The sequence below is a fragment of the Streptopelia decaocto genome (assembly GCF_964273445.1).
Source record: "Streptopelia decaocto genome assembly, chromosome: 3".
Classification (NCBI taxonomy): Eukaryota; Metazoa; Chordata; class Aves; order Columbiformes; family Columbidae; genus Streptopelia; species Streptopelia decaocto.
Genome location: NC_138656.1, coordinates 58,388,577 through 58,401,770, shown reverse-complemented (window position 1 = coordinate 58,401,770; position 13,194 = coordinate 58,388,577). Strand labels below are relative to the sequence as shown.

The 13,194-nt window shown below is 44.1% G+C and overlaps 1 protein-coding gene across 4 annotated transcripts in view; it reads right to left on the bottom strand.

Moving 5' to 3' along the window:
- Positions 1-1,911: 1,911 nt before the first annotated feature.
- Positions 1,912-13,194, bottom strand: part of HIVEP2 (HIVEP zinc finger 2) — a 105,501-nt gene continuing 94,218 nt past the window's right edge. For all 4 annotated transcript variants that reach the window (XM_082048930.1, XM_082048928.1, XM_082048929.1 and 1 more), the window contains 3 exons: positions 11,753-11,854; positions 10,309-11,219; positions 1,912-3,593 (listed from right to left, as the gene is read on the bottom strand). In XM_082048930.1, the coding sequence (XP_081905056.1) occupies positions 2,775-3,593; positions 10,309-11,219; positions 11,753-11,854 (1,832 nt within the window). In that variant the 3' untranslated portion in view covers positions 1,912-2,774. The remainder of the gene's footprint in view (positions 3,594-10,308; positions 11,220-11,752; positions 11,855-13,194) is intronic.

Genomic DNA, 13,194 nt, shown 5'->3' with positions numbered 1-13,194 from the left:
GTGCTGTACCCACTGTGGCAGTTCCAAAAATTGCTCATGCCTGGGAAAATTTTATTGGATGTGTTTGCCTTTGGCCTCACCCCTGCCAAAATGTGAAAAGTGGTCATCATCTACGCCTAGGCTTTGTATAAGGATATGATTTTTTCAAAGCACTGTATAAACATTAACTCATTAAGAAAATACAGTTAAGATCATAAGTACCTGAAACCTCTTTAGGGTTGTCCCATTGTAACCCAAAAATATCACGTGTAATTTCAGTGATACTGGCTCAACGATTACAAAAAAAAAATCCCCTGAGGCTGAAAAGGTAGATGGCAAATTGCAGATGCAAATTAATTAAATTAGTCAAACAAGCCAGAAGGATCTCCCACAGTAAGGGGGTTGCTTATAAAGGCAATGTCAATAGAGCATTTACCATTGGGGGTTGCCTGGTTCCCTTTTAATAAAATATCTGTGATTACTTGTTTAGTTGATTGTTGTGAAGAGCATTTTGTTCTCAATAGAGCCATGCAGCCAAGGAGGAGAAGAGAGAGGCTTTTATCAGATAAAGCTTATTTATTTAAAATGTACAATTGACTACTTTTTTTTTTTTTTTTCATGGAAGCATGATCCAACAAGCTGCTTGCCTCCAACTGCATATTCTGCTTTTCCTCTCTCGAGTCTGAGATGAGCCAGTTTTCTGGCACACATTTATCTTGGCAAGGTTGCCACAATGATTTGGGAAAAAAGGTAGGTAGGCTGCATCGTATATGAGAAACTAACCTTTAATGGTCAGAAGTGGTCACTATCCATTATGGTATTACACTCGTCATACGTCATCATGCTAGATTTGCGACAAAGTACCAGCTGTGGTTCTGCCCCCACATGGTATTATTGAAGAAATAAACTGTGTTAGTCTGATAATATCTGAGGACAATAGATGATCCACATTTTTTGCTGCCGCTCACATTCTTAAGGGCAGTCCTTGTGTGGGGAAGTAGTGCTTGAGAATAAAAGGTTCTAACAATATACTGGAACATCAATAAACTTGGAAAATTCAAAGAACACATGAAAACTAGACACCTCATGCATATAACTTTATATTTATTTCTTTTTAAAGAACACTCTTTAAATGTAAATCAATATACAAACTTGGTTTCACAGATTTATAATCCACTAAATAGCACAAAATATAATCCAGGTCGTCGGTATCTTTCACCTCTGTGTGTGTGTTGTGTGTGTGTTGATTGTGTGTGTGCGCACATGTGCACGCTCGCATGCTGCTGGTAGCAGGAACCCACCACGCGTGTACAAACACAAGCCCGGGCATCTCCTGACTTCCCTCTGGAGCAAACCTCACCCGGATGGAGACCCTGTTCTGGAAGACTGTGACTTTCCTGCCCGTCGATCCCGCTCCTTGGAGGCCGAGGGGGCCAGCAGGGCCGCGTTCCTCCGGCCGCCGGACCGGACGAGACGGGACGGGACGGGACGGGACGGGACGGGGCGGGGCGGGATGGGACGGGACGGGTCCTCTCCTGACGCTGACCCGGGCACCGCAGCGGGGAGCGCCCAGCCGTGTTGTTCAAGGGCAAGGAAACGCCTTTTATTTCCCCCCTTCCAAACCCCTCTCTGACACTCCGGGGCACCTCCGCTTGACACCTGGGCCCGGCGGTCAGCCCTTCGCGAGCACTCTCGGGGGGCACTGCTTGCCCAGCCCCGAGCGGCCGCTGCCGGGTCAGGGAGCGGGTCGCCCTCCAGCCGGGCTCCAGCTCCGGCCCCGGGCCGCCCGCGGTGTCCCCGCCCCGCCCGGCAGCGCCGCACTCCGCGCCTGCCCGGGGGGCTGCACCGATGCACCAGCCGTGCACTTGCACGTATTTACCTGGGGTGGAATGTTTTCCCATAGCTTTGTAAAGGAGTATCTAGATCAACATGTTCACGTAAGACCAAATACTTTTAATATATTTATAACTGTTTTATAAAGCTTTGAAAAAACTCACAATAGCACATTGTTTTACTTTAATGCTTTACGGCACTATCAGTTTAAAATCACAATCAGCACTTAAGTTATAGTCAATCCGGCAAACGAGACCAAAAAAAATTACAAGAGTTAAGAACTGACTGATACATCCTTTACCTTTTTTTTTTTTTTACTAATGCATAAGTGCAGAATAAGATAAGATACTCTAGTTTAAATATCTTGTTTTACAATATACATTTTGTTCTAATTACGCAACAGTAAATCCCATGCTTCACATAGAAAAGCAATCCACAACATTAAGAAAAAAATTTACAATTTATGAAACAAAGTAAATAAATATTAGTATTACAGAATCAGAGCTGTACATAAAAGCTGTTCAGTTTTAATCATATAAAAATATGTTTTAGTGCAACCTCACATATATTGATGCTGTTTTGCTTTACATCATTTAGATCCAAGTGTCCAAAAAAGGAAAGAAATTACATTTATTACAAAGCAGATACACAAATTCTAAAATATGTACAAATTACTGCTAAAAAAATGCTTATAAGAATATAAGCAAAGTAAAGAAAAGGCACAAACATCTGTACAATTTAAAAGTACCAGACCCAATAAGAATTTCAAATTTAGATTTGGTCAGGCTCATGATGACTTGTTATTTTATCTAATTCTTTTGATATAACAAAAGTATATATAATAGCAAACTACTGTAACTTAGAACAGGCATGCTGTAAAGTTGAATACTTCTCCTATCTCTAGAATACAAAAAAAAATAAGTGGGATAAATGTATAGGTGAAAGTCTCCATGCATCTCAGATCAATGTGGCTTGCTCTTCTCAGATGACGGATCTTTTCTTTCCTGTGTGCTTGATGGGGGGTCGCTCCTGCTGTGAAAGCCCAACTGCCGGACGTCCACAAAGCTCTTGGTGTAAAAGGTGGAATGAGCTAATGCAGTTTGTGATGTACCAAAACTGTCCTGTTCACCACCGTGCAAGTCAGGATGGGTGGCTGAGGCACAGCTCTGGCCCGCCTCAGATCCACTAAAGTGTTTAATGCTAAAATGTGCACTTTCTAAAGGTTTCTGGTGAGGCTCAGAAGGCCTCTGCAGCTGCTCCGCCCCATGCAGAGCGGCTTCTTCTGTGGCGATTCGCAGAGAGGCTATGGCTTTTGTACAAGTCTGTATGTTCTCCTCCTGCTCCCTCTCGGTAGCTACAACACTGTCCTCCGACGTGCTCTGCGTCAGCAACAGCAACGGGGAGGACGGCACGCTGGAGGGAGCGGCAGGGTGCATGCTGTGTGGAGAGCTACGTTTCTCATGGTGCTTAGAAACACTATATGATTCTTTTGTAAGGATTTCCACAGTTCCTCTTTGCTTCTCCTCAGAGCCCTCCCTCTGCAAGGCCAGAGCGGACGGAGGACATAAACCTGAAAGGGCTGCCGGTACTGAATGGACCATCTGGATACCCCCAATAGGCATCATGGGGATGGGTGCTCGGATCTGCTGCTGGGAGTGTAGTGGAAGATGACTGAAGATGTAGTCACTCGGACCTTCGGGGAACGGGCTAGACCCACGGTGCTCCATACCTCCTTTTTCTCCATATACATTGAAGTAAGGCCCCTGAGACAAGCCCCTTCTCTGTAACCAGACAAAAAAAAAAAACACAAAAGAAAAATCAGCACTGCTACTAGCAAAATTCTTGTCCAGCTGCCAAACCACCTATCTGCTTTCCTGTCAAACACAACTTCCCATTCACGCAGCACCTTTCATCCAGATGGATCCCAAAGCATTTGGAAAACTCCACTAATTGCTTATCCAAACAACATAGGAGGTTTTGCTTAGCTCAGCCCTACAGGGCTTACGCCTCTGAGGTGCAAGGCAGCAGCTAGTTAAGAGTGTTCAGTAACACAATGCAGCAATTTGGGTCAGGAAGTGAAGAGTATTATATTCAACTGAAACTATGGAGAGAATTTGGGGTAGATAGAGTTTCATCACCAGGAGAAATTTGGCCAGGAGATTCATCTTATCCTCTCTTTTGGCAAACTGTGCTGGTACTGGCAGTCCACACTGGGTATCAAGACTTTATTGCAGAGAAATACACATCTGAACTCTCCCTGCTCGCCACCACTGCTTGGCAGTATTGGAAAATCTGACTGCATGTATGTATTTTTTGCCTGATGAAAGATCCTGCTCTGGAGCCCCAGAGAAGGCACTTGTTCCTCCTACCCTCCACTGTGAACCTTACCCAATCCTTGATGAAAGGGGATGGGTATTATTTCCATGAAATGTCAAGTGTCTTTGTATAATTAAGACCCAAGTTTTTATAGTCATTAAGACAATAGACCACCACTCTGGCCTATCTGTAGTGTAAACAATAAATAATAACAAAAGCACAGGGATTAACTGTGAGTGAAAGTGATGATTCTGTCGCAGGGAGACTCACCCCCTCATAACAGGATTGAGAATAATGAGGGATTTTGTAATGGCTAATAAAAAACAATCTCACAATATTGACATTTTCAGTGCCTTCCCATTAGTTCGTGCCTTGGAAGAATTAATAGCTCCATCTCCACTCACTATTAAATATGCCCTGGGCTTTTGGATTTCTCTGGTTTTCATTCTTAACTTTTAAAATTTGTTTTCTGTCTGATGATTAAGTATCATTTATTGCTGACCAGAGGAATAACGATGACAGAAGTACAGGATGACATTTTCATAATTGTGCGTGGGATTTGGCCACACAGCTCTCAGGGACTCCCAGAGGATATCAAATGAACAAAAATGTTCATCTCTGCTCTGCAAATTTACCAAACACCTAGCAATTGCCCCAGAGCTGTACTGCTACCACAGCCTTGGTGTGGCAGCCCGAGGACTGCACTGCTAAATGCCAACACGTTGAAGTGGCCGCACTTCACTGCTGGGAAATCCTAGCTCTCAAGGCTTTAAGCAACCTCTTGATCCCATCCCAGGGAAATGGTTTAGGGGGCAATTAAAGAATCAGTTTCTGTGCTGCCCAGGAGCTTAATCTCACTGTGCTCAGATGCTTTGTCCTGTTTAATATAAATCAAAATTGAGACAGGAAGGGTGACCCATAATCATCAGACTCAAAGAGATGTTATTATTCAGAGACTAATCTATGTTGGGAATTTTCCTATTCAGAAAGTGAGATGCTTGAGTCTCATAAAAGAGAAACTGCCATAAGAAAGCACAGTGACAGCATGTTATACTGCTGAACGGGTAAGAATTTACAGAATAAACTGCAGTTGCCAAGCCACAAGACATAGTTCACCTACACTGTCAGTCCTTCCTATCACTAACTTCACCTCTGCACAGCTGCTTGCCCCCTTTTTTTTCCCATCTTTGGTCTGTCAACTCGTTTCTCAGTCATACTGTCCTCTTGTCTGTTTCCTAAGCCATGACATTTATCACTATTGCATCTGATGTGAACTTGGGCTAAGGGAAACAGAGCAAAAGCAACCAAAAAAAAGGACAAACTAATCACAAATCTCTAACTGAGAAAGACACTAGGTTCACACTGTACCTTGCCACAGTTTCAAAAGGGAATAGAACAACAGTCTGTCCTTGTTGGACAGAGGTGGCTGACATGATAGAAACTGCTATGTGCTTCAAGATCAGCAGTATCATCCAATATATGTCTCATCTGCGTAATTTTTACATAGGCAGTGACAGTGTGTGCATGTCCACTGGAAGCCTTCCAAGCCTTCGCTGAGCACATATCGGATTATCTTTCTCTAGCTCTGGCAGATGAGTTTGGAAATGATCAACATAAATTGCTATAGGCATTAATAACTCTTCATAACTCTTACGCTGCTTTTATTTCCTTTACCAATATCTAGTACTTTCATATCTACAAGCAGATACATATATACATATTCATGGGCAAAGACTGAATATTAGAAGAGCTCTCTTCTTTTAACAAACATCCTGTAAAACCAAAGACTTTATTTTGTTGACAGGGAGAGTACTGGATCTCATCACTGTGCACAGCGCAGAAAGTCACGGTATCTTTTTTGGGGTGCAGTCAGAATGGGTTGCTGCCAGCGCAATGAGATGAGCTCCTCTCTTTGTCAGGTGATGGGTATCCAGTTTGTTTCCTATTAATTCTCATTTGTTGCAGTTTAGCATATTTCCCTCTACATCCAGATGACATATAATTTCCAAGTAACAATAATCTGTAAGAGCTTCACTAAACTTCCTGACCTGGTCATGAAGCTAAACTGCTACATCACACCTCTGAGGAAAGCCATATCCAGTTTCACAGATCCCCCAGAATGCCTCAGGGGCAAGATGGGGTTTACCCTGTATCTGGTACATCACTAAAAACCGGCTGTGGAGGATTAAGAGAAAGATCGCATTTCAAAGCCAAGCACCTTTCATAGACATCCTCCCAGCAGCCTCAGGCCACAGCTTGCAAAAAGATGGCAGGTGGAAAACAATCTCTTTGATCACAATGTACTTGAAGCTTTTTAAAATTAAAAACCAGAAAATGTTGAACTCTATTGTGAAATTCAGAAACAAAGCATATTTTCAATGTGCTTGCTAAAAGACATGATGCTTAATAAAGTCGCTATAAATCTGTGTGGACTTCAGCTTCAAGATCAGCTCCATTTGCAGTCCTACTGAGAATGCACCATAGCAGCCCACATATACCAATGGACCCAGGTACAGTTTACCTGGATTTCAGAAGTTTTATGCTAGGTCTCTGTACAAGAATGCATTTCACTCAAGATGATAAAATACTGAGTGCTTGGGGAGGGATTTAATATCCGTAAGTCTTGGATGATAAAAGGACCTTAAGTCCTATCAACTTTCAAGTGGACAGAGAGGTGCCTAACTCCCTTCGGCCCTTCTGAATATCCTGAGGCAGGTTTCAGACTTCAAAATGAATGAGAGGTGCAACAAAACAGCAAAGCAAGCAAAATCCACTACCTCCTGGAAGGTAGAACGGTTGGTAGGGACAAGTTTGTACTGCTCACAGCAAGATACGTTCACAATCTCATCTTGTCTAGCCCTGGGACTGGAAGAAGAGGCAAAAGCTCTGGTCCACACTGGGAAATGGAAGGGTGCAGTAGGAGTGGGAACAAATAGGAACAGAGCAAAACAGCTGGTGCTGGATCCCATGTTCACAACACAAGTGTTGTGGGTTTGGAGGGGAAGGTTGCTTTGGACTGAAGTTATGTGGTCTCTTCTCACTCACTTGAATGCCCACTTGCAGTTTAAGTGCACCTGCAACACTCCTGGAGCACACTTTCCAGCTTAATTTCATCTGAAAACAATCCAGGTCACTTACTCCAAGACTGCTCTACAATGTGAGTCAAAGCACAATGAATGTGACATCAGATACATATGCATGATCTAAACTAAAATGCTAACAGGGATGCACTTGGGATGCACAAAAGCAGCCTTCCCATCTTTCCTTTTTCTCTCAGGACTGGCATAAATGGGGAGAAGAACCAGAGCCGTTCAATAATGGCACCAGCCTCCTCAGAAAGGACAGAAACCTTTGGCATTGACAGAAGAGAACATCCTGAATATATTTAGAGAGTGATGGGAATCTGCCTTTAAATTTAAAGATGGACATCTAACTTGTCAAAGCCAAATGTACACCAGCATCAACCTGAGCCTTAGGCTACTTTGAACAGAGTATCCTATTGCAAGACCATATCCTGTGATTAACTGCCAATCTACAAAATCTGTACAATCTACAAAAAAAAGTTACTTTCCCCATACTCATTTCCACTTCCTAAAGAAATAATTTCAATTGCTTTCTATGTGGTGCTTTCAATGCCAGAGCACTTTACGAGCTCTTTGCACAGGACCACCAAAGTGCTTGAACATTCAAGGGGAAGCAACATGAAGGGGAACTAGACCAGCACTGTCCAAAGAGAATAGATCAAATAGATTTGTGTCAGTGGAGAAGACAGAAAACTGGCTGCTTCTGGGAACTGCAGGCACCAGAAGCACAAAACCACTCTTAGTCCTGCAAGGACTGGGAACCCAATGCAGCTCTGAAAGAGGAAGCAGGATTGTAAGCTGGCATCTGCACCACTGATGCAGTTGCTAATCATGTTCTGATTTGCTGGATTTCACTTCTCTGAAAGTGAAAACCAGCCTTTATTCTTTTTCTTCTCTGACAGCTTTCATTTATAGCAAGATCAGGTGTTATTTGTCTTCCCACACATTGAGTATAATAACTTGTGTTTCACCTAAATTCAACTACTGTTTGGCTAAAGTAAGTCTTGCAGAAAGGCATCAAGAGTGAGGAATCCATCTTTTCTTCCTTGCAGTCACCTGTTGAGATAGGCAATCATCCTCACTTGTCATTTCCTCATTTAAATTTGCCTGGGCTCCACTTCCAGTGATGCCTGTATTCAGGTTTCAGTGACGGTACTGAGGTCTGGGTTTCTCTCCCAAAACACTCAACATGGCACTGAGTTATCAGTGCTTTCTGTAGGACCACTGATATTTTACATTGGGATTTTCACTGCCACATGCCTGATCCTACCTCAAAACCACAGTAAGTGTTAAAAGCCCATCTGGCATGGTGGACTTTCCAAAAGAAGGAGCGAAGGGTGCTAAAAGAATCCTTATAATGTGCTAAACGCCCTGCTGGAAGGTCTGCATAACACACAAGGCAAACATTACAGCAAGAATGTCAGATGGCCGAGGATGACTGTTACATACCCTTTTGCTGGCATCATCACATATCCAAAATCTCTACTACAGGATGGCAGTGGAAGCATCTCATGCAGGACATTAGGAGCCTGGGCTCCCTGCACAATGTCAGCTGTAGCATCTCATATTGTCCCTAGCATTTGATAGTAAGACATCATGACTGTTAAACTGGTGGCTCTTTATCCTCTTTTTGTGCTTCCTTACTTTGTCAGTAGGACTGTCAGCTGGATTTGAGTCCTCTCTCAGCTACGCAGTGACCACCCTTATAAGTGTGCAGCAGGGTTTCAGCGTGCCTCAAGGACCGCCTAGTCAGCCACCCTGCTCCGCTGCTCTCCCCAGCAACTTGCCAGGCCATAAGGCCATGTCAAAGATGTGGGAGAAGTACCTCCATTGCCCTCTCTTACACACATGGCCACTCACATTGCAGTTTTCCCTTATCCCCCTGAGAAGCTGGGAAGCCATTTTTGGATCTGCCAGGCCTGTGGACTCCTCAGCTCTGTTCGGTCCATCCCTGCTCCACCTTTGCCCAGCTGCATCCCTCACTCCATTCCCAGGTGTAGGTACCACATCGGCCTGGCTCCATAGAGAAATAAACTCCAAAGCTCTGGAAACATTGATTTTATAAGCTCAAGGTTCAATTCTTCTCCTTTACAGAGAAGAACCGCAAAGATGACACAAAAAGCTGAGAAGACTGGCAGTGAGGCAGTGGGGAGGGGAGCCGTGGGGCAGTGAAGAGGGGAGCCCTGGGGCAGCGGGAGCCTGTCACAGCTTGCCCAGGTCAACCCACACACATAGGCTGACGAGGCAGGCAGTGAGAGGGCAGCAGCAACATCAAATGTGGCGAGAGAAGCATATTAAATAAAAGAATACATGGTGAGGCCATTCCTTAACTCTAAAGACCGAATTTATTTGTGAAGAGAGAGTTTTGTGAATGCTAGGGCCTGTCAAAGCTGCCAAGTCGGCAGTTTCTGAGAGCTGATTTACCAAAAGGGAACAGCACAGACAGCAGCTGTGCAAGTTTTGCATATTTCCATTTCCACCCAGACGGCTGTGTCCCTGTCGAAACAGCCAGTCGTGATGGCGCTTTCAGGAGGGCAGACAGCTGCCTGCTCCTGTCACACAATGATATCCTTTAAACTCCAGTCACAGATCTTGATTTTGATGGGCATCCTGTTTTCTGAGAGATTCAATTTATTTTACTGCTTTTATTGCATTAAGCAATAAGTCAGCGACGGGCACAGTACTACAGTATTGGGGCCTTAAGCTCTGATCTGGGCTCGATCCCATCTGACAGTCTGGGAGGTGAAAGGTTTCACGGTGCTGTAACATGCCCCACATGCCATGTAAGCTTCCTGGGCTGTTTTAAAATAAACATAGGGGCAGCCTAATTTTGCTGAAGTTTATGAAGCTACTCAGGCTTGCACCAAGTGAAGATTTGACCCTTAGGTTTACTCTGCAGCATCTAACTGAATCAACATCTTGACTTGATCCCCATCTATTCCAAATTTCTTGCATTAATTCCAGGACTTCCCACTGAAGCTCAAAGCTTATGCCTTCTTTTTCTACAAAGCTGCAAAGTTTTTTAAAATACTATGCACACATTAGATAAAAACACTGGTTTTGACAACAGGAGTGAAAAATACTCATTCATACTTACTGAATGCCCCACTGGAATAGATTCAGACTGTAAATATTGACCCATGGACAACGCTGGATTATGGTATAAGCCCCTCCGGGGAGACGCCGCTCTAACAGGGGCCATGTATCTCCTCTCTCGCCTAGGAGACAAATCTCTTCGAACAGACACATCTTTTCCTGGTGACATTGGTCTCCTCGGCGACAGGTGACGTCTTGGTGACACGTCTCGTCTTGGCGATAACTCTCTCCTCAGCACAGCCTCCTTCCGTGGGGAAAGGTGCCTCATGGGTGAAATATCTCTTCGGGGTGACAGATGCCTTCTGGGTGACAAATCCCCTTTTGGCATTAAATACCTCTTTGGTGAGTTATCTCTATAGGGTGAAGAATCATAGCTGGGTGACGACTGTCGACTGGAAGGTGAGAGGTCCCTCGGAGATGAAGTGGGGTCTAACGAAAGCACGTAATCCTCATCCATGCAGCTAGGTATGTCCAACCTGTCTTTATCAGGCTCTGAATCAGTACTTTTGCTCTGGAAAAACCTCTGATATTCTGTCATCTGTGAGTCTTCACAGGAGTCGCTCGGTGTTATAAGCTGAGTAACCTGAATGCTAGGTAAGGTGACCAAGTAACTGATGAGGGAGGAGTGTCCCACGGAAAGGGAGCCCTCAGGGGAAGCCCCCTGCGACGCCCCAGCCGAGTTCACCGACAGGGAGGAGAACCGAGGAGGCTGCGGGCTGGTGCTTCTTGACCTGGTTTTTGGTGTCAAGTCTCCCTGAGTATCATCGAAATCATCCTCGTCTTCATCGTCATCATCATTGTCATCGCCATCCTCGCCATCTGACTCCTCCGCGTCAGAAAACTGGTGCTCTGCTGACAGGCCTGCCAGGTTGCTACTCTTCTCGGCCTCTTGCTGCATGTCCTCCATGTTTTCTGCAACAGTCACAGCAGGCCAAAATGGTGAGTGCCCACCCCATCTCTTACACCTTCCATTAATTCCCCACCCAGCACACCCATTGCCATCGCTCTTCATCTGGGATGGCTGCATAAAGCCATTCTTCATAGTCTCAAACAATATTTTTTTCATAAAAATACCTCACAACTCTATACCTGAAAGGAAGTATAAAAAGGAAATTCACCCTACCCCCCTTGCAACTTCGCTAAACATTGCCATGTCTCACATCTAAACTGAAAAGACTGGGAACCTTGTAGGAGAAAAATGACAACAGGTTACACTTTCATTTCTAGCTCCTCCTCACATATCTTAATAAAAAATGTAACTCAGACAAATCTGTCAGATTTATTTTTTACACTTCCTGTTTATTAAATTAAAATTAATATTTTAATTTAAAAATGCCCCAAATCCTCTTAATATATTTTCCCATGCCAGCCACCGTGGTAAAGTGCAATGAGTTATTTGCACACTCCAGAGGCCACTCCAACAAAATTGAATCATTCTGACATACCTGCTTCCTCAGTTTCAGCGTCATCTACGGATGTCATTGATACCCCAAGCTCCAGGCATTTTTTCATGTGTGCTTTAGACTTCATATGTTTTGTCAGATTTCCTATGGATCAGAGATTAATCTAATTAATGAACAACAGCAAGGATCACTCTCCAAGTCAGGTTTTGTTACCTTAACTCCATTATCCTGCAAATGGGCATTTCTAGTTTAAAAAACAAATCAAACCAACCAACCAACCAAAACCAACAACAAACCAAACAAAAAACAACCAATCAAACAAAAAAAAAAGAAAAAAACAACAAACAGGGCTGATTCACCCAGCCCACTGCCCTCAGAGCTTGTTTTAATAAGAGCGGGGTTTTATATCTAAAAATAAAAAAATTAAACTCAGGGTCTGAGAGGTATATAGGCATCTCTCCAATTTTCCACATGACATTTAGACATCCCAGCAAGCTAAAATATCTCTTTTGGATGTTATCTGTCACTGGGGTCAGTGTTTGTGATACCTGCAGACTGCTTGGACATTGAAGTAAGACCATTGCCCACCAGCCGCTCAGGGCTCACACTCCTAGTTTCACAGTGGCACTTTCAAGCGAAGGGCTCTCTCTCCCATTTACTTAACATGTAGGCTCTAAATGTTCAGTGTGTTTGAAGTACTTTGAAGCAAATGCACTTCATGACAAAGACATTTATGAGAGACATTTATGAGAGACATTTACTATCTAGCTGCAACATCTGAACGGAGAGGAGCTGTACTTAGAGCATTCACCTGGGATGCAGGAAATCCAGCTTCAGCTCCCTGCTTTGGAGCACAGGTCTGAACCAGGCACAGCAGGGATTTGAAATCAGACCTCCCATTCCCCTGAGGGAGCAGTCTAACACTAGACTATTGACTTTCTGGAGTGCCTGTCTTAGTCTGTTTTTTCACAGATAAGAAAACTGGGTTGAGACTGGCCCCAAGAGACATTTCATGGCAAAGAATCTTGAGCACAAAGCACAAGCTGGAGAAACAAGAATATCACTCTAATCTATTAGCCACTTCAGTCACATTTGCAACAACCAACAGAGAAAGCATGGCACAAGCACACCCAACCCACTACCAAGACATGGTGCTTCTTAGCACAAGGAAAGCACTCTGTGATGGTACTTATGCTGCTTTTAGGACCCTGACCAGTGCCTCCAGATGGTGCATGTGGTACAAGCAACCTGGGGGCAGGAACACTGCACCACTCTGTTGGATAGTGGAGATGTGCTTAGAAGCTCACAAGTTGGGCTCCTCTCCTCTGACTTTCAGTCCCAGCTAGTTCAAACTATTTCCTTCTCAGTAAGAGTTTCTTATTGTGTCTCTGAACTGCATGAGAAGTCTAACTTGGCCACTGATGCCTCAGGATGGTGAAACACTCAGAGTATATACTGAAAACCTAACAGTCTCTGAGGGTCTG